Below are 21,559 nucleotides of genomic sequence, written 5' to 3'. Positions count from 1 at the left end.
GTGTAGAACAGAAGATTTCTGTGTCTTAATTTTCAATCCTGCAAATGTGCTGAATTCATTGATGGACTCTGGCAGTGTTCTGGACGCTTCCTTAGGGTTTTCTGTGCGTAACATCATGTCATCTGCAGACGGTCACAGTTTCACCTCTTTCTTCCCAGTCTGGGCTCTTTTTCTTTCTTTTCCTTGACTAATTGCTGTGTGTGTCTCATACTTTCAATGCCACGCTGAGTAAAAGTGGTAAGAATAGGCATACTGGTCTTGTTTCTGATCTTAAGGGAAAGCTTTCAGCTTTTCACCGCAGATATGCCATTAGCTGTGGCCTTGTCATATACGACCTTTCTTACGTTGAGCTATGGACCCTCTATATTCACTCTGTGGTGAGGTTTTTTTAAAAAATATATGTATCATAAATACATATTGAATTTTGTTAGAAGCCTTTCCTGCATCTGTTGAGGTGATCATATGATTTTTATCCATTTTGTTAATGTCGTCTATCACATCGATTGATCTGAGGATCCATGGGAATTCTCCAGGCAAGAATACAGGAGTGGGTGGTCTGTCCCTTCTCCAGCGAATAATTCTGACCCAGAAATCGAATCGGGGTCTCCTGCATTGTAGGTGCAGTCTTTACCAGCTGGCCTCACAGGGAGGCCCAGTGTGGCACGGCACGTGGACTGCTTTGGAGATGCTAAAAGCTCCTGGCATCCTTGGGGCAGATCCCACTTGCTCCTGGTGTGCCATCCTTCCCACGTATTGTTGACTTCCGTCTGCTTATCTTTTTGTTGAGGGTTTTTTGCTTATCTTTTTGTTGAGGGTTTTTTGCTTATCTTTTTGTTGAGGGTTTTTTGCTTATCTTTTTGTTGAGGGTTTTTTGCTTATATTTTGTTGAGGGTTTTTTTTGTATATATGTTCATGAGTGATACTGGCCTGTAATTTTCTCTTTTTTGTGTGTGATCTCTTTGTCTGATGTTGGTATCAGGGTGATAGTGACCTCAGAGTATAAGTTTGGGAATGTTACTTCCTTTGCAATTTTTTGGAGTAGTTTCAAGAGGACGGGTGTTATCTCATCTCTAAATGTTTGAAAGAATTTGACTGTGAAGCCATCCGTGTGTTCAGTCGCTCAGTCGTGTCTGACTCTTTGCAACCCCATAGACTGCAGCCCACCAGGCTCCTCTGTCCATGGGGTTTTACCGACAAGAATACTGGAGTGGGTGGCCATTTTCTTCTGGTCCTGGACTTTCTGTTTTGGGGGCATATATATATATGTATAATTGCTTCCTGACCTGCATATGTGTTTCTCAAGAGGCAGGTCAGGTGGTCTGGTATTCCCATCTGTTTCAGAATTTTTCACAGTTTATTGTGATCCACACAGTCAAAGGCTTTGACATAGTCAATAAAGCAGAAAGAAATGTTTTTCTGGAACTCTCTTGCTTTTTTGATGATCCAGTGGATGTTGGCAATTTGATCTCTGGTTCCTCTGCCTTTTCTAAAACCAGCTTGAACATCTGGAAGTTCACGGTTCATGTATTGCTGAAGGCTGGCTTGGAGAATTTTGAGCATTACTTTGAGAGCATGTGAGATGAGTGCAGTTGTGTGGTAGTTTGAGCAGTTAGAACTGGACATGGAACAACAGACTGGTTCCAAATAGGAAAAGGAGTACATCAAGGCTGTATATTGTCACCCTGCTTATTTAACTTATATGCAGAGTACGTCATGAGAAATGCTGGGCTGGAAGAAGCACAAGCTGGAATCAGGATTGCTGGGAGAAATATCAATAACCTCAGATACACAGATGACACCACCCTTATGGCAGAAAGTGAAGAGGAACTAAAAAACCTCTTGATGGAAGTGAAAGAGGAGAGTGAAAAAGTTGGCTTAAAGCTCAACATTCAGAAAACGAAGATCATGGCATCTGGTCCCGTCACTTCATGGGAAATAGATGGGGAAACAGTGGAAACAGTGTCAGACTTTATTTTTTTGGCCTCCAGAATCACTGCAGATGGTGATTGCAGCCATAAAATTAAAAGATGCTTACTCCTTGGAAGGAAAGTTATGACCAACCTAGACAGCATATTCAAAAGCAGAGACATTACTTTGCCGACTAAGGTCCGTCCAGTCAAGGCTATGGTTTTTCCTGTGGTCATGTATGGATGTGAGAGTTGGACTGTGAAGAAGGCTGAGCACCAAAGAATTGATGCTTTTGAACTGTGGTGCTGGAGAAGACTCTTCAGAGTCCCTTGGACTGCAAGGAGATCCAACCAGTCCATTCTGAAGGAGATCAACCCTGGGATTTCTTTGGAAGGAATGATGCTAAAGCTGAAACTCCAGTACTTTGGCCACCTCAAGTGAAGAGCTGACTCACTGGAAAAGACTCTGATGCTGGGAGGGATTGGGGGCAGGAGGAGAAGGGGACGACCCAGGATGAGATGGCTGGATGGCATCACGGACTCGATGGACGTGAGTCTGAGTGAACTCCGGGAGATGGTGATGGACAGGGAGGCCTGGCGTGCTGCGATTCCTGGGGTTGCAAAGAGTCGGACACGACTGAGCAACTGACCTGAACTGATCTGTGTAATTTGGCTGTGCTGGGTCCTTTTGTGGCACGAGAGACCCTCCACCCTCACTGCTGCGTGTGGGGTCCCGCTCCCTGACCAGGGACCAGACCTGCGCTGGGAGCAGAGTTCTAGCTGCTGGCCGCCAGTGCTGCTGGCAGTTTTCAGTCGTGGGTTTCATCCGGCGCTTGTGACTGGCCGTTCATGTTTTCTCTTTCTTCCTGGTTCCGCCCTGAGAGATTAGACCTTTCTAAGAATTTGTCCATTTCCTCTAAGTTTATCAGAACAGAGTTCCTCATAGCGGTCTCTTGTGCTGTTTCGTATTTCTGTGGTGTTGGCTATAACTTTTCCTTTTTCACTTCCTGTTTTATCGACTTGCCACCCCTCCTGTGATGTGTGAGATCTACCAGTGTTTGCACTTCGATGCTCTTGAATTTGTGGCCTAATTGATTCCATCTCCTTTCCCCTAGCCCCTCTATCTGTCCTCCCAGGTGACGTCTTTCTGTCCTGGAAACCAGTCCCGAGACTCCCCTTTGGGGTCCCAGCCCCAGCAGGTGGAATTGAGAGGGAGGGGTGTGGCTCAGAAGAGCCCCCCATACCTGACCTCTCTGCTTTCTGGTCCTCAGGTCAGGCGCAGAGGAGCGAGTCTCGCGAGCCTGGGGTTTGCAGTGGTCTGGGACTCGCCCCCCGACCCAGCCCGGTCACCCCGTCTGAACTGGTCTTCGCTATTCTGTAGGAGGGGGGGTCCTTGGGCAACAACAGGAGCTCTGCACCCCTGTGAGGAGCTGAGAGCCCGCGATTCAGGGAGAACATTCTGTGGGTTTCCAATGTCTGCAGAGTCAAGCTGGAGTGGACTGTGGGTTTGGAAGTGGGTGGGGACCCTGCAGGACTCTGAGGGGCTGTGGTCACGGCAAGAGAGGCCAAGCCTGGCCTTGCGGCACCTCTACCCCAACACACACGTGCCTGCGGGCAGGTGTGCACACACATGCAAAGTGCACACACACTCAAATGCACGCGCGCAGCCGGACTCGCCCTTTAGACCCGTCCCCCATTTGGCTACTTGGTCCTGATCCTTTCAAACGGGAGACTGCAGGCTGGGAGAGCAGTGGCCAGGCCGTCCAGGGCAGTGCAGGGGGGTGGGGATGGGGAGGAAAGTCACCTGCTGCCCCCAAAGCTGCAGGAGTATGGGCGCCGCGTCCAGGAGGGACAGGAAGAGAGCGAGCCAGGGCAATTCGTTCATATGTAATTCCTGAGTGCTTACTGCAAATGGCTCACGCGTGCCAGGCTCTGCGGAAACCAAAGGCGGGGAAGGGGTAGTGCGGAGGGGAGGGCGGTGGGCCAGAAGGTCGAGGAAGACCCCAGGCCTCGAGGAAGAGCTGGAAGGCAGAGAGCGAGGCGGAGCCTGTGCCGCCCGCTGCCTGCACCGGCGGGGTCTGCCTGACCCGCGTGGTCCCTGCCTGGGCTCCGCCCTCCCCTGAGCCCGAGGGGCAAGGCTGGCACCTCTGGGCTGCCTGCCTGCTCCCTGCTGCCCAGGACCGGACACGAGCTCCCGGGAGCCGAGGGCGCCTCCGCTGGCTATGGGGCGACAGGAGCCCGAGGCCTGCCCTGGGCGGGCACGGCCCAGGGAGAAGCTGGCCGCAGCGGCATGAACACGATGCCCTCCTCCCGGGACCTGTCCCCGGTGGGCAGTCAGCCACCGGCATCCACGGCGTGAGGACAGTGAGCCAAGGAAGCGCTTCCCCTGCACTTTCCCCACCCCCGCCCGGCAGGACATGGCCCTGGCGCACCGGGGCGGGGCGCGTCCAGGCTGACCTGTGACCCACGGCGCGCAGCCGCAGCGCCCCCATCATAACTCCTCCCGGGACCCCTGGGCTGCGGTGGGCGCCCTCCTGGGCCTGACCCTGGAAGTGTTGGGAGTGCCTGTAACTGACCTTCAGGGCCAGGCATCCAGGTGCTGTGTCCCCCAGCCCCACCCAACCGCACCCCTGGCTGCAGCCCTCCGTGGAGACCTCCTGAAGGCTGGCCGCTCCCTTCCAGCCCTCCCCTTCCGCCCCCACACCTTGGGGTCAGGGGTCAGCACCTCCATGTCCCTGCGTCCCCTCCCCTTCCCTGCCCCCCAGCGCTCCTGTTCTCCCTCATGGCTAGAGTCCAGCTCACTCACCCATCTCTGCCTCCGTCCACCCAGGCCTCACCCCCTTGGCCTGAAGCTTCCAGACCCAGGTCTGGTCTCCACTCCGAGTCCTGGGCCGTGTCCTGGGGGTGCAGCCAACACCCAGGCCCTTTATACTCCCACCTGGGAAGCGCTTCTCCAGGCCGAGGGGTCATAGCACTCCGAGCTGCTACTCCCGTGAGCCCCGCGCCCCACCTTGACTGCTGTCTCCCCTGAACGAGGACCCATGGGATTCTAGCCTCTGGCCCGCTGCCTCCTCCCAACCGAACTCCAACCTCATCCCACTCCAACCCCACTGCATGGATGCCCCTCCTGGCCCGCCGCCTGGTCTTCCCTTCCCACCCCTGGGCACGGGGCACAGCTGAGCCACGGCTGATACCCTTGGACCGTCAACCACCAAAGCCAGCCAGGCACGCACCTCCCTGGAGACCAGCAGCTGTCCCGATGACCCGCTTCCCCAGCAGACACCATGGCGGGGGGTCCCTTCTCTGAGCAAGGCCTGAGGGGAAGCCCCTGCTCCCAGGCCGGCACCCACACGCCTCCTAGCATCATCGCCCTGGTGAGGGACACGGTCTGTCTGTCTGGATGTGGCCCTCGCTGCCTGCCCCGCCCCCTCTGTCTGTCCCCTTCCCGTCCCCCAGGTGCCGGACCTGACCCTCTGCGCGCCCCTCACCAGCCCTCTCCCCTCCGTCCATGTCCACTTCTGGGAGGGGTGACCACACCCCTCCTCCACAGCGCCCCTCCCAGCACACCCACCCCTTCCTGGCTCCTTCCTCCCTGAAGTCCCGGGAGGCTTCAAGCCCCTTCAGGCGCTGTCCTCCCCGCCCCCCGGGGGTGCTCATCTCAAACTGTCCCCATCCTCAGTCTCCCAGTCTCAACGCTCAGCCGCCCCGCCCACCCCGCCCGCCCCACTGTCCGTGCAGGAGACACGGGCTCCCTTCCTGGCTCCCCCCAGCCCGCCTCCAGCCTGTCCCCAAACTCTCCCCCTCGCCCCCCCTCCCAGTGCCCCCCTCTCAGCCCACTGCCCACACTCCCAAGTGCCCACTTCCTGCCGCAGCCTACGCCCAGCCAAGCCAGCCCTGACCCTCAGCGCCACCTCCGAGCCCTGCGCGTGCCAGGCCTGCCTGGAGGCCTCGTGCACGGCTCCCGGTGCCCGAGAGGGACTGGGCACGGCAGTCACCGCCCCGTGCTCCCTCCTGCTGGTGGGCTTTGCCAGATCTCATTCTCTGCCAGGCGGCAGCCATGCCCTCCCCCTTCCTTCCTCTCCAAGGAGGCAGCCACCAAAAGCCCCCTCAGTCCCATACCTGCAGGGCAGGCAGAAGACCCCCGGGGTTACGGGGCGGACGCTCCCTGGAAAAGTCAACTGGGTGCGGCACTCGGGACCCCCAGGCAGTGCCTGAATGGGGTTCCCAAAGCCTCTGAATCCCACCCGCCTGGGGGCGGGGGTGGGGGGCGGCCAGGAGACAGGGGCACAGCTGGGCGAGTATTTTATTGGAGGTTCACAGATATAAGAGCTCAGAGCAGGGTCACAGCTTGGAGGGGGCGGGGTCGTGGGGGGAGTGAGTCCCCAGATGCTGGCATGCCCCTGCCCCACCCTGGGAAGCCCCCATACGAGCCCTTCTTGCAGGGTGTCAGGTCTGAGGGGCCCCGGGAGCCCAGGCGGGGGCACAGGCAGGGAGGGGGGGCAGCCACTCACAGCCGGGGTGCAGCAGCACAGAAGGGAACCCAGGGGCCCCAGAAACGGGTGGGGGGCCAAGAGGCGGGGAGGCTGGGCCAGCACGAAGCTCGCTGCCCCCTTGACAGACGAAGCTTCCGACGGCCCCACGGCCTGGCTCACAGCTTCGGGGCGGGGGTGGGGGGGGCGCCAAGGGTGGACGCCCGGCTCTGCCCTGGCCGTGTCTCAGGGCTGCGTGTCCCGCTGGCGTGCCCACTGGGGCCTCAGTAGTCGGTAAGCGGGTACCGCAGGAAGATGAAGACCAGGATGATGCAGGAGGCGGCCAGCGCGGAGCTTGTGATGTTGAACAGCCGTGCCGTCTTGGCGTCCTCCACCGCCCCGTTCAGGTCATTGAGGAGCTTCTTGTCCCGGACCTGAAGCCAGAAGCAGCAGTAAGACCAGCAGTCAGGGCTGAGAGTGGACACACGGGCCCGGCGGGAGGGCCTGAAGGCAGAGGGCCCAGGCTAGGGTAGCCCTGAGCCCCGGTCAGTTCCTGATCCCTGACCGCCGCGGGGGCTACTGCCCGAGGACGTCCCGGGAGAGGGTAGCCCTGAGCCCGGGTCAGTTCCCGGTTCCTGACCGCCGCAGGGGCTACGGCCCGAGGATGTCCTTTCTGGGTGGAAACCTGCGCTGGACTTTGGGGGTGGGGCGGGGGAGGCTTAGGGGCATCAGATCTGAAACTTACTCTCAGTTTGCGAGACAAATAACCCGTATTTAACAGGTGGCACCAGTGGTGAAGAATCTGCCCACCAGTGCAGGAGACATCAAGAGACGTGGCTCAATCCCTGGGTAGGAAAGACCCCCTGGAGGAGGGCGTGGCATCCGCCTAGTATCCTTGCCTGGAGAACCCCGTGATCAGAGGAGGATGAACCCCTGGAGGGCTACGGTCCATGGGGTCGCAAAGAGCCGGACGTGACTGGGTGAATGAGCACACACGGAGGGGACGCTCAGTGTGGTGAGCTGGTAGCTGCTGGGGGTCTGGGGGAAGGGCATGCAGGGGCTTTGTATCTCCTTTCTGGCAACTTTTCTGTAAATCTAAAACTATTTAGGGGACTTCCCTGGTGGCTCAGCAGCTAGGACTCTACACTCCCCACGCAGAGGCCCGGGCTGGATCCCTCGTCAGGGAGCGAGATCCCACAACTAAGAGTTCACATGCCATAACGAAGACCCAGCACAGCCAAATAAACACGTAAATAAAATAAATATTAAAGGCAGAACTATTTAAAATAGCACGGATTGTTAATGCTGTTTTATGTACTTGAAAGTTGCTAAGAGGGTAAAAATTCAGTGTTCTTACTACCAAAAAAAAAAGCCAAACAGTAATTATGAGAGGTGATAGAGTGCTAACTAACCCCGCTGTAGAAATCACTTCACGCTACACACGTGTCCGATCATCAAGTAACCTTAAGTGTATTCACTGTCACAGGTCGGCTATATGCCAACAGCCCTGGGAAAATAAATGAAAGAGGAAGCCGGCCTCAGAGGAAGTTCTGTGACTGGGCGATGGGGCATCACAAGTGTCTGCTAACCTGACTGGCTCCACCTCGTTTAAAGCTAACTGGGATTCCCTGAGCACACATACTGTGGCAAGGGGCAGCCCCCGGTCTCCGAGACGGGATATTAAAGTGAACGGGGGGCCTCCCTGGTGGGCCAGAGACTCTGCCTTCCAACGCAGGGGACGTGGGTTCGATCTCTGGTCACAAAACTAAGACCACATGCCATGGGGCAACTCAGCTCACGCACCGCAACAAGAGAAGGCCCCGCACTGGAGCTAGGAAGCCCGCGTGATGCAGCAGAGACCCAGCACACCCACACACGTGCCCAAGTGACAGGGGTGGCCTGGGGTCCAGGAAGCCCTGGGGAGCCAGTGGGCAGCGGTGGGCCTGCTTCCAAGACCCTCTGGCTGGGAAGAAGCGTCCCTGGGGAGGCGCCCCTGGCCTCATCCAGGCCGGGTGTTAGGGGTCCCCTTTCCTCCCACCTTCTGCTTGCACAGAGCCCAGAGAGGGGCGGGTCTGAGCATGCTGCAAGCAGAAGCTGGGAGGAGGAAGAAAGGGAGCACGGAGAGAGACAGGAACGGCAGGAAGAGAAAGTCTTTGCATCAGCAGATGGGTGGGTGGATGGGTGGGTGGATGGATGGATGGATGGATGGATGGATGGATGGATGGGTGGATGGATGGATGGGTGGATAGATGGATGGTTGGATGGGTGAGTGGGTGGATGGATGGGTGGATGGGTGGATGGGTGGATGGATGGTTGGATGGGTGGGTGGGTGGATGGGTGGATGGATGGGTGGATGGGTGGATGGATGGATGTGTGGGTGGATGGGTGGGTGGGTGTATGGATGGTTGGGTGGATGGGTGGATGGATGGATGGGTGGGTGGGTGGGTGGGTGGATGAGTGGGTGGATGGATGGGTGGGTGGATAGATGGAAGGATGGTGGGTGGATGGAAGGATGGGTGGGTGGATGGATGGGTGGTTGGGTGGATAGATGGATGGGTGGGTGGATAGATGGGTGGTTGGGTAGATAGATGGGCGGTTGGGTGGATGGGGGGATAGACAGAAGGATGGGTGGATGGATGGGTGGGTGGATAGATGGAAGGATGGATGGGTGGATAGATGGATGGATGGTGGGTGGATGGATGGGTGGGTGGATGGATGGGTGAATAGATGGAAGGATGAGTGGGTGGGTGGATAGATGGGTGGTTGGGTGGGTATATGGGTAGGGGGTGGATGGATGGATGGGTGGGTGGATGGAAGGATGGGTGGGTGGATAGATGGGTGGGTGGGTGGATACATGGGTGGGTGGGTGTATGGAAGGATGGGTGGGTGGATGGATGGATGGTGGGTGGATGGATGGGTGGGTGGATGGATGGATGGGTGGATGGATGGGTGAATAGATGGAAGGATGGGTGGGTGGATGGATGGGTGAATAGATGGAAGGATGGGTGGGTGGATGGATGGGTGGTTGGGTGGATAGATGGGTGGGTGGGTGTATGGAAGGATGGATGGGTGGATGGATGGGTGAATAGATGGAAGGATGGGTGGGTGGATAGATGGGTGGTTGGGTGGATAGATGGGTGGTTGGGTGGATAGATGGATGGGTGGGTGGATGGAAGGATGGGTGGGTGGATGGAAGGATGGGTGGGTGGATGGATGGATGGATGGATGGATGGGTGGATAAATGGATGGGTGGATGGAAGGATGGGTGGGTGGATGGATGGATGGTTGGGTGGGTGTATGGACAAAAGGCAGGGCCTGGGCTGGCAGATAGATGGCACTGATGTCTGGATGCCTGGAGGGTGGAGGAGGGTTGGCGAGCTAACACAGGAGACATGGATGAGCAGGAAGGTGGGGGTGTGGAGGGGTGGATGGACTTCCTGTGGACACTCAGAAAGAACCCACGGAGCAGGGACGTCTGGGGAAAGCCCAGGAGAGTGTGGAGACATGGTCATATGCTCACCTGCAGGGAAAACAGGTGTCTAAAGACAGAGCTCCCAGGTGTAGGTGTGCTGAGGTCAGAGGGATAACCAGAGGCCAGTGTGGGGAGGGCAGAACCCACAGGTGAGGGTGGCGGGGGGCTTAAAATCAGAGGAGACTGCCAAGGAGCAATCTGTGTGGGGCTTCACAGGCACTTTTTAGCAGAAAAATGGCAGGCTCTGGTGTTTTCACTCTGATAATCCTGGATGCTGTGTGGAGAACAGACCGCAGGGGCATAGGCTGGAGAAAAGCAGAAAAGAGGCTCCCTTAACAGCCCAGGTGAGTGGTCAGGGTGGGTCGTGTCAGGTCAATAGACCTGCAGGTGGTAAGGACTGACCGTCTTCTGGATCTATTTTGAAGACACAGCTGACAGTATTTACTGGGATCAGATGTGCAGTGTGATAAAAAAAGAAAGGGATTTGAGATGATTGCAAGGCTTTTTGATCTGCTGAAATAAGGGGTTGTAGGACACTCCAGGAGGAGGACGTTTGTGAGTGATTCAGTAGTCTGATTCTTCACGTGAAGCTATAAATGTCTTCTAGACATAGAGCCAGATATTTTAAGCAGGTAGGTTTTGTAGAGCCTAGTTCAGGGGTGAGGTCTAGGGCAGAGATACAAATTGGAGGGGCATCACCATAAAGATGCTACTTAAAGCTCGGAGACTGGACGGGAGCACCAAGGGACTGAACGCCGATGACGGGAAGAGGAGGACCGAGGACCACGCCTGGGAGCACCCCGTTAGGAGATCCGGGAAGCAAGAGGCAGTGAGGAGGGGAGGCTGAGACGAGGAGGGGAAGCTGAGACGAGCAGGCGAGAAGAGCAGAAGGGACAGGACGTCCCTGGCGGTCCAGTGGTTAAGAATCTGCCTTCCAGCGCAGGGAACTTGGGTTCGATCCCTGGCTGGGGAATTGAGATCCCACGTGCCGAGGGGCAACTAAGCCCATGCTGCAACTAGAGGGGCCCGTGCTCTGCTATGAAGACCCAGAGTAGCCTCCCCCCAAACAACAGGGCAGAAGAAAGGCGGAGAGAAGGGAAGGGTGGCGGTGGGCGGAAGGGGCAGAATGGAGGCGGAATCAACACGGAGGAATGGAATGGATAAACGGATGCGTGGCATGGGGGCAGAGAGGTCGCTGGGTGATGTTGGCTGGATAAGCGAAAGAGCAAGAAGGCCCTTTGGCGAGTGAACAGACTGATGGATGGGTAATTGGGTAAGTCAACTAAAGCAAGGAAATGAGAAAATGGGAGGGTGAGCAGGCGGATATTGGATGGGCAGCTCTTGGATGAGCGTGTATATTACCGGGGTGGTAGACTGACAGTGTGTGAAGGGAAGGGCGGGAAGATGGGTGGGTGGGTGCACAGACGAATTGACGCCAGCTCCAGAGCGGACTGCCTGGGTGGAGGCAGTAAGCAACTGGGGGAAAGGAACAGAGGGAAGACAGGGGAGGCAAAGACGCAAACGGATGAATGAGCAACAACTTAGAGGTGACTGAAGAGGGAGCGCGAATAAACGAAAGGGAGAGACGGAAATGTACTGACGGCTGGCAGACGACTGGCCGGGGTGGCGCGTGGGTGGATCCAAGGTCACGAGGAGGAAAGAGTCGAGAGAGAAGAAAGACTGACAAATCCAAGTTCTGATGGATGAATGATTGGCTGTATTGATAGGAGGGGTGGCTAGACAGAGAGAAAGGGTGGAGAAGAGCAGAAAAGAAGGCTGCGCAGTTGCATGAGTGAATGAGTGAAGTGAGAGACGGGTAGAAAGTGCAGTGAACTAGAGCGGAAGAGGTGAGTGAATGAACAGGCAGGAGGTGATCACCAGCTGGGGCCTCCCTGGTCCGGTGGTTTAGACTGTGCTGCCGGCGCAGGGGCTCAGGTTCAATCCCTGGTCCAGGAACTAGGATCCCGCACGCCACAGAGCACGGCCAAAACATGCTTTAAAAAAAGAGATAAATGAAAGCAAAAGCAAACAGGTGGGACCTGATTAAACTTCAAAGCTTTTGCACAGCGAAGGGAAACCAAAAGCAAGGTGGAAAGACAACCCTCAGAATGGGAGACAATAACAGCAAACGAAACAACCAAGAAAGGGTTAATTTCCAAAATACACAAGCGGCTCATACAACTCAATGGCAGGAAAACAAACCACCCCATCAAAACGTGGGAAAAAGACCTAAACAGACACTCCTCCAAAGAAGGCACACAGACGGATAACAAACCCACGAAAAGATGCTCAACATTGCTCATTATCAGAGAAATGCAAATCAAAACCACCATGAGATATCACCTCCCACCGGTCAGAATGGCCCTCATCAAAAAGTCTACAAACAATAAATGCTGGAGAGGGTGTGGAGAAAAGGGAACGCTCTGGCACTGTTGGTGGGAATGGAAACTGATATAGCCACTGTGGAAGACGGTACGGAGATTCCTTAAAAAAACCAGGAATAAAACCACCATATGATCCAGTCATCCCACTCCTAGGCATACACCCTGTGGGAATCAAAACTGAAAAAAACACACGCATCCCACTGTTCACTGCAGCGGTACTTACAGGAGCCAGAACAGGGAAGCAACCTAGATGTCCGTCGACAGATGGACGGATAAAGACGTGGACATACACACTACGGAATATTACTCGGCCATAAAAAGGAACACGTCTGAGTCAGTTCTGATGAGGTGGATGAACCTAGAGCCTATTATACAGAGTGAAGTGAGTCAGAAAGAGAAATACCGTATTCTAATGCATGTATACGGAATCTAGAAAAATGGTACTGAAGAATTTATTGTCAGGGCAGAAGTGGAGAAACAGAGAGAACAGACTTATGGACATGGGGAGAGGGGAGGAGAGGGTGAGATGTATGGAGAAAGTAACACGGAAACTTACATTACCATATGTAAGCTAGATAGCCAACGGGAATTCGCTGTCTGGCTCAGGAAACTCAAACAGGGGCTCTGTATCCCCCTAGAGGGGTGGGACGGGAGGGAGATGGGAAGGAGGTTCAGAAGGGAGGGGATGTGTGTATACCTATGGCTGATTCATGATGAAGTGAAGTTGCTCAGTCATGTCTGACTCTTTGCAACCCCATGGACTGTAGCTTACCACGTTTCTCCGTCCATGGGCTTTTCCAGGCAAGAGCACTGGAGTGGGTTGCCATTTGAAGTCTGTAAATCAATTATCCTTCAATTAAAAATAAATTAATTTTAAAAAAGGGGCGAGGACTATAGAAAGAAGAGTGTAACGAGTCAAAGGGTCCAAGAAAGGAACTTGATGGTGACCTCAAGGAATTTACCTGACGCCTCTGTGCCCCCCGTTTCCTCATCTGCAGTTAGCTGCACCAGTCTCATAGGGTTTTGCTGCTGCTGCAAAGTCACTTCAGTCGTGTCCAACTCTGTGCATAGATTCTGTGCACAGCCCACGAGGCTGCCCCATCTCTGGTACTCTCCAGGCAAGAACACTGGAGTGGGTTGCCATTTCCTTTTCCAATGCATGAAAGTGAAAAATGAAAGTCAAGTCGCTCACTCGTGTCCGACTCTTAGCAACCTCATGGACTGCAGCCCACCAGGCTCCTCCGTCCATGGGATTTTCCAGGCAAGAGTACTGGAGTGGGGTGCCATTGCCTTCTCCGATAGGGTTTTGCTACCTTTAAATAAAATATTACATTTAATTAAATAATGAGACATGCTTAGGACGGGGCCTAGAATATATAAGTTCAATAAATAACTGGGGCTGTTTGGTGGTTATTGGTATTTGCTGGCTTTTTGTTACTATTATTGCTATTAATGAGTAAGGGGGGAAACTGATGAATCCAGGGAAGAAAAAAGATTAGATGGCGAGCTGGGTGGATGGAACAGAGTGATGGATGAGGCTGGTGGATAAACAGCGGGAGGAAAGGAAGAAAGAAAAGGAACATGAATTTAATAAGTAAGTGGATGAGTGAATCTAGGGATGGTTGGCAGCGTGGAAGAGAAATTCTGGAAGGAAGGAAGATGAGTATGTGAATTTGTAGAGAGAAAACGGATGGGTGAAGAGCTGAAAGGGTGGAAACACGAGTGCGTGCATTGGTGGGTGGACAAGGTGAGCGAGGGTCTTTTCCTCGCAAACCTGTCCCTTCTACGGCCTCCTTTCTCATGTGCAAATGGCGCCTCCGTTCTCTCAACAGAATAGATGAATATCCTTTGAGCTCCTGGGCAGCTCAGAAGTAAAGAATCTGCTTGCAATGCAGGACACACAGGTTCCATCCCTGGGTGGGGAAGATCCCCTGGAGAGGGAAATGGCACCCCACTCCAGTATTCTTGCCTGGGAAACCCTGTGGACAGGGGAGCCTCGTGGGCTACAGTCCGTGGGGTCGCAGAGAGTCAGATCCGACTGAGCAACTCAACAACAGCCGTCTTAGGCCCTTCTCTCTTTTCCCTCACCTCGTGTCCAACCCACCAGGACAGTCTACTGACCTTGCCTTCAAAATACGGGACCTGCTTCCATGCTCTGCTCCCACCTTCTGAACCAATTCTTGACTGAGGCAATAGCCTTTGATCTGGCCCCCAGCTCCCCAACATCTGAAGTCCTTATGGGCTATCTCCCCCAGTAACAAGGGCAATCTTTTTTAAATACAAGCAACATAATATTGACTCTTTGTTTGAAATTCATCAAAGATTTCACTCAAAGCAAAACAAAATCATACTGGGGCAGACACAATGTACGTGGTCTGGCCCCGTACACCCCCTCTCTGGACCCAGCTCCAAGACTCACCCCATGCCAGCTACGCTGGTCCCTGAACCTGGTTTTGCCTCGGGGCTTTTGTAACACCCAGTCCGTTTTCCTGAAATACGCTTTCCCGGATGCATTTATGGCTACTGCGTGAATTCATTCAGGCTTAGACCCAAATATCATCTCATCAAAGAGGCCTGCCTTGCCCACTGTATATAAAATAGCAGCCCATATGTCCTTGGCGATGCTTCACTTACTCTTCATAGCTGACTTTACCACCTGACTCACCTAAGTGTACGTTTTATTATTGTCTGACTCCTGACCAGGATGTAAGCCCTTCTAGACAGGGACCACGTGTTGCTTGTCACTTGCTAGGCACTAGGCCATTATTTATTACTCGTGGGACCAGTGGGTGGAGAGTGACAGGATGCTGAAGCGTCTGAATGAACAGATGACCGGGTGACTGGCTAGAGGAGTTTAATGAATGGATACGGCGGCTATACGCGAGTCAGGGAGGGGAGGGGCAGAAGAAGGCGACAGGTACGAGATGGGCAGATGAGTCCATGCACAGATTCAGGGAAACTGGCAGATGAAGGTGTCAAGGAAAGACGAGGGAGGAGAAAAGAGATGACATGCATCCACGAAGGTGTGTGGGCAACCAGACAGAGAGAGCTGACGGATGGACAGCGTGGATGGTGGGGTTGGGGGAGGAGCTGAAGAAAGTGTGTTACACGGTGCGGATGGAGGAGTTAATGGGAGGCTACAGGAAGGTGTGGGGTGAGCAAGTGGGAAGGAGACGAGAATAGGAGAAAGTGGAGCTGAGAGTGGGTGGTGCAGGGCCCGGAGTGCCAGGAGGAGGGGCCAGACTCCTCCCGACCAAGAAGCGGGGCTGGGGGTCATCGCGAGCCCCGTCTGGGCCACCCACACCCCCAGGCTCCCATCTGTGGCCACGCCTGCCCAGACGGACCTGACTGCGCCTGAGGGGGGCCGTGGGGACAGATGGGGCTGTGGGGACACGGCAGGCCGTCCTGCCCCTGGCGCTCCCGGGAATGCTGTTTTATTTGGCCGTACTCTGTGAGGGGAGGAGGGGACAGGCTCAGTGATGCAGGGTCAGCGCCCGGAGGGATCCAGGAGTCCAGCCAAGGCCTCCTGACCCCAAGGCCGTGAGGTGCCCTTGCAAGTGCCCACGACTGGCTGCAAACAATGTCCAGAGCAGCAGGCCAGGAGACGTGCAGCTGGACGGACAGATGGCCGAACTCCCGGATGCGGGAGCCCAGGCCAGCAGGTCCGCCCTCCCCTCTGCCAGGGACAGAGGCGGCTTCCCTTGCTGGCTGCCCGTGTCCCACCCCCACCCACCGCCCAGTAAGCCCCACGCCTCTCTGCCCCGAGAGCCCCCAGGGAGGACCTCGGGGAGCGCCCGGCTGGAGGCACAGAGGGGCTCCTACTGCCTCTCAGAAGCACCATCTCCCACCCCCTACCCCAGCGCGGAGCCTTGCATTCAGTTCAGAAACCTGTGACCTACCTACAACCCTCGGCAGATGGGCCTTCCCGGGGCCAGTAGGCGCCCACAGGAGCCTCACAGCCACGCCCAGGTCCACAGGCTTCTGGTGGGACTAGCAGGAGGGCCCCGGAGGCAGAGCTGAGGCTGGGGGGCTTCCCCCGGATTCCCTGGGACCCCCTTCCCTTGTTGCCTCTGCAGCACACATGCACTCTCACGCACACACAGCTGTGCACACGTGCACAGACACACTCATACACTCACACATCCACACACACAATTACACACACATGCACTCTCACACCCTCACACAGACACACATGCATTCTCACGCCTGCACATCTCAAGCACACACATACGTGCTCACATCTATATGCACGCACACGCTCTTGCACACACACTCATGCCCTCGTGCACACTCACACGTGCCCACACGCATGCACACTCATTGGACACAGTTCCTGTCCGATAGAGCCCAGGGCTGGGTACACTAGCCTGGAGATGAACGCGTGAGCAGCGGGGGTGATGGAGGCCCTGAGGATGAGTCAGAAGGCGGGAAGGCCAGGTGGCCAGGCCGTGTGACGCTGGGACAGGGACGGGTGGGGGTGCTCCACGCTCAAAGCAGCAAGCAGAGCTGTCCCAGCTTCCGTCCCCCTGGGTGCCAGCCCCTCCTCTGCCTCCAGCCTGCCCGCCTCCGTGTTCCCCCTCCCCACCCCCACCTTGGGCAGCTGCAATCAGTGAAATGCGCCTGGCCCCAGACACTCAAATCTGGGCCCAGGAAAAGGGATGACCTGGCGAGACAAGACCCCAGCCCCTGGGGAGGTGGGAGGAGACGGGGAGGCCCGGGTCTCCCTCTGCCCCTCTGTGGGTTGGGCTCCAGCAGCCCCAGGCTCTTGGGTCCTGACACACCCGCAGGGATCTCCGGACCCCAAGTGTGAGTCAACCACAGCTCCCTTCCCCCATCTTGGTCCATTTTTTTCCACTGCGCTCTCGAGGGTGGGGAGCAACGGATGGGGGTATCCTGTCTGCTCCGCTCCGGCAGCTCCCGTCACAGCAGCGAGGGAGGGCCTTCTGAGAGTCGTGCACACCCAGAGTGCGGCGTCAGGCCTCCCTGCCCCGGCCTCCCCGCCTCATCCCCCAGGATGGGTCATGGGAAAGCATGTGAGGGAGCAGAGCAGTGGTGGGGGCAGCGCCCCGTCTGTCTGTCACAGGCCCCTCGAGTGCCTGCCTGGCATCAGGCTCCCTGCGCGGGGCTGAGACGAGGTCTCCAGCAGTGATGTCAGCCCTCTTCCTGTCGACAGGGGAAGGAGTCCAAGCTGTCTTCACCTCCATGCTGGCTCCATCCCAATGCCCAGGGGCAGCTGCACCCAGGCCCAATTCCCAGGTCTCTACACAGGGGACAGGACACTGAGGTCCCCACCCCAGAGGCCAGACTGGCCGTGCAGAGACCCTGGCCCCGAGGACGCTGACCCTGCCAGGACACCCTGGAAGGTTCCCCAGCTCAGGACGCGATGGGTAGGCCTTCTGCTGTCCCGAGCTAGCCGGCCGACCTCTGCATTGCCCTAGGTCCCCCAGGCTCTCCGCTAGACCTGCCGCACCCACGGGCGGATGGCCAGCAGCACCGCGCGGCTCTCCGGCCCCGGCTCCTCCTCCGTCCTCCCGGCTCACCTTGAGGGAGTAGGCCAGGGCGATGAAGCCCAGGCAGCAGAAGTTGAGGTAGACGAAGTTGAAGATGGACCACAGGTAGTAGTCATTCACCTCCGTGGAGTCTGGGTAGACCTCGATGACGGCCGTGGGGTTCGTCATGGTCTTCTTCTCTGCCAGGTGCTTGCAGGCCGGGGGGGCGCCGGCAGCCCGCACGCTGTCCGTCTTGCTGCTCTTGGGTTCCATGGGGAACAGGGTGGGCGCCATGGGGGGCGAGGCCGAGGGCTCGGGGGCCGGGGCCGCCGGAGCCTGCAGAGCTGGGGGCTTGGACACGCAGGCGAAGCAGCCCTTGGGCGAACCTGCTGGGGGCCTCGGGATCCAGAAGGCCCCGTCCAGGGGGACTCGGGCTTCCTGGGCGCCGTCCGTGGTGCTGGCTGGGGCTCCCAGCGGGGCTGGGCACTGGGTGGGGCCCTGGGCCTGCAGGGAGGGGGAGACAAAGAATAAGCCGGGTCCTGATCACCCTATGGGCCCACCTTGGCCCCTACAGCCTCCCCCCTGCAGTCTCATGAACAGCTCCAGGGACACGGAAATCCCGCGGGGGCAGCCAGTTGCCGGCTACCACCTGCCTTCCCCACCGCCCCCGCCCCTCATGCCAAAGCCCTCCGAGCAGCCTTGGCAGGGACAGCAGGGGCTTCCCGTTACTTCCCCATATGCACACAAACATTCACCCACTGACACACAACAGCAACACCCCCACACTCCCCCCAGCACCCCGACTGACAGGCTCTTTCAGTAATCAGAGCAAGCAGCGCCCCAGGCCCTGCGCACACACAGGGCACGCGCGCCCACAATGGCACGGCCTCTGCCAGGCTTGGCAGGCGGAGCGGCGCTCTGCCCGGCACCTGCACGCTGGCACAAGCTGACGCTTGGGACACAAACGCCAGCATTACCGCCTGGCTCTCCAGACACAAGCACACCCCGTGCGCCCGGAGAGGCCGCCAGGTAAACAAGCCCGCACTGTGACCCTCGCACACACCGCGCCACAGGCCCCGACACAGTCGCGGAAGAATGAACCCGCCGCCCGCGGGGGCTCCGAACTCGCGCGCATCGCCCCTGCCCCCTGACCCGGCCTGGAGCAGCGCCGGGACCGCAAGCGCGCACTCGCCGGGTGCCAGGAGCAGACGCACAGCGACACTCTGCAAAACGAGCCGTCTCGGACCACGCGCCGTCGCCCCGCGCCGCCCCGGGGGTCCGGCAGTCGGGGCCCCGCGGAGCCCGCCCCCCGGCCCCCAGCCCGGCCCAGGTCTGCCGCAGCCGCCGGGAAGACGCGCGCTCACCTACTGGCGACTCCTCGGTGGCCGGGCCCGACCCTGCGCTCGCTGCGCGCGTCCTTCCGCCGTCCCGCCGGTGGCTGGCTGTCCCGCCGCTCCGCGTCCCGGCGGCCCGACCTCGGCGCGGGGAGCGCGCGGGGCGGCGCGGGGAGGGGCGCGGGCTGGCAGCGCCGCTCCTCCGCCGCCTGCGCGCCCTCCGCAGCGCCAGGGCCAGCCGCCGGCTGCAGCCCAAGCCTGACTCACGGCGGCGGCGGCGGGCACAGCCACCTCCCCGCCTCCTCCCGCCGGTGGGGTGGGCGCTGCGGGCACCAGCCGGAAGCGGTGACCCTCGCGGGTGGGCAGAGCTGGGCAGGGATGGGCTCTCCCGCAGCGCCCAGACCCGGTGCCGGCGCCACCCACCTGGGTCTCCCGGACCCCACCCCGCCCCCAGCCCCTCGCTGAGCCGTCCCTCCTGTCTGCCTGGGGAGAGCCCTTTCCTCCTCCTGAGCTTCCCCCTGTCTCGCCCTGCCCGGGTTCCCAGGACCCTTCCCCTCTGTGCTGCCCCTTCTGGTGAGTTTCCTGCTCCATGGGCTCTCTCTGCATCCCAGCCCTTGCCCCACCCACCTAGTCCCAGGCCGGGTGGGTGTCTGGGCCTCCCCAAGCCCTCTGCCCACAAAGCCCAGGTGCCCCCAGCCTGTCCTCACCAAGTCAGTGCTCACGTCTAGCCAGGCTGTCTGCGCGCCTGTCCCCACAGGACCCCGCTCCTATCCAAGCCCCCACCAGGGCCCTAGTTCCTCGTGAGTCTCGGGCCCCTCCCAGCCCTGGGGCCCCCAACTGCAGCACTTCCCCAAGCAGGGTGCCCCTCGCCAGGCCCCCACCCGAGCCCCCACTCTGCCCAGTCTTGCCCCTGCCCCGGGCCCGGGACTCTGTCCTTCCTGAGCCCACCCCCTCCAAGTTCCTGCCCCCACTTTCCCCCAGATCTGAACTCAAGCTCCCCAAGCCCAGAGCCCCTGCGTGAGCCCAGGTAAGGTGGCTCCCTCACGAAGTCTAGTCTTGGAGACCGTGACCCCTCACCTGACAGGTCTCTTTGCCCCTGGGGCCAGGTGTCCCTTCCCGGGCCCGGTGACACTCGTGCCCCTGGAGCTCAGGCCCCCCACCTGCCCAAGCCATCTGCGGACTCTGTCGCCCTCTGCCCCATCCCAGGCCCCTAGCCTCATCTACACCACCTCCCTGCCATTCTGACACTTGCCTGGCATGGCTTGCCCTCCCTGCGGTCGTCCCAACCACACCCTTGCCATGGGAAAGCCCTGGCCCCCTCCTTGCTGCACAGGGGCCTCCTGAGGTGGTCCTCCTCTCCAACCGGCTGCCCCTAGGAGCAGCGGCCCTCCCTCCACCCCTGCCCCATGCAGTCGCCCTCCTGGTGGTAGCCTGTGCCCGCCTCTCCGAGCCCTTGTTCCCCCCACAGGCTCTAAGCCCTTCCGCCCGTGAAGGCCGCTTCTGCTCTGACCGGCTTGACCCACCTCTCTTGTCTCCAGGGCCCCCTATTCTCCCAGCCTGGTTCCTTCCCAGGGGCCCCTCCTCCTCAGAGTCCTGGCCTGCCTGTGCCAGGCCCTCTCTGAAGCCCCTTCTCTCGAGAGCCCGAGCCTTTGTTTGCAGGCTCTTCCCTGGTCAGGCCCCCTCTCCTTTCCAGGCCCTCCCCTCCCCTGCTCAGCACTCACCCCTCTGGCCCCTGGCCTGGCCTTGGTAGGGGCTGATCAGGAGCCCACAAACAGCTGGCTTTAAAGATGCTGCTAAAACTGTCTTCCAGGGGGCAGGGTCCCAGAGCAACATCCCACTCTGCCTGACCACATGCTCGGTAGGCCCAGGCCCACAGGTGAGAGGGCGATGGGACTTCTGGGAAGCTGGACTCAGTTCTCCCCCACCCATCCCCCAGCAACCCCTTTCCAAGGGCCTGGCCTGGGGGTGGCCAGACCCATCTCAGATGGCGCCTGACCTAAGGGGCCAGTGAGCCTCTGTGTGGCCTGGGAACCCGGTCTCCCTGCTGGGCTCCCTGGGCCAGGCGCTGCCCAGGGCTGGGCAAGCTGCAAGGCTGACGGGCTGGCCTGCCCCTGAGTCCAGCTGGTCCTCGGGCGTGGGAGAGGGCACCAGGCCCACAGGGGTCTGCTTCTGGTCACTGGGTGGAGCCAGGCCGCCTCTCCCAACTCCAACCACCCTGCCCCCGACCCCCAGCCCACTGCCCAGGATGCATCATCCCACGAGCCTTCACCGGAGCGGCCAAGGGAAGGCGCTGGACTCAGATCAGCTCCTGAGAGTTCACACTGGGTGTCCTCCAGGCAGGACGTGTCCACCAGAGCCCGCTGGGCTGGTGCAGAGCAGGGCCAAGCCAGCCAGAGTGAGAGCCAGCGTTTGGAGCAGCCAAACGCCAGACCCTGTGCTCGGCTCCTCCTGGCATCCATCAGGCCCGCTGCCAGGAATGCCCAGCTGTCACCCACCTTCCC

At 58.5% G+C, this 21,559-nt stretch overlaps 1 protein-coding gene across 1 annotated transcript; it reads right to left on the bottom strand.

Annotated features, from left to right (window-relative positions):
- Positions 1–6,198: 6,198 nt before the first annotated feature.
- On the bottom strand, positions 6,199–20,278 carry IFITM10 (interferon induced transmembrane protein 10). Its single transcript, XM_052661708.1, has 4 exons — positions 20,136–20,278; positions 19,093–19,381; positions 17,776–18,228; positions 6,199–6,810 (listed from the first exon to the last, which is right to left on the bottom strand). The coding sequence occupies exons 1-4, from the start codon at positions 20,276–20,278 to the stop codon at positions 6,661–6,663; spliced, it is 1,035 nt and encodes a 344-aa protein (XP_052517668.1). The 3' UTR covers positions 6,199–6,660.
- Positions 20,279–21,559: the final 1,281 nt, after the last annotated feature.

The sequence above is a fragment of the Budorcas taxicolor genome, chromosome 25 (assembly GCF_023091745.1).
Source record: "Budorcas taxicolor isolate Tak-1 chromosome 25, Takin1.1, whole genome shotgun sequence".
Taxonomy (NCBI): domain Eukaryota; kingdom Metazoa; phylum Chordata; class Mammalia; order Artiodactyla; family Bovidae; genus Budorcas; species Budorcas taxicolor.
This window is presented reverse-complemented; position numbering and strand designations above follow the sequence as displayed.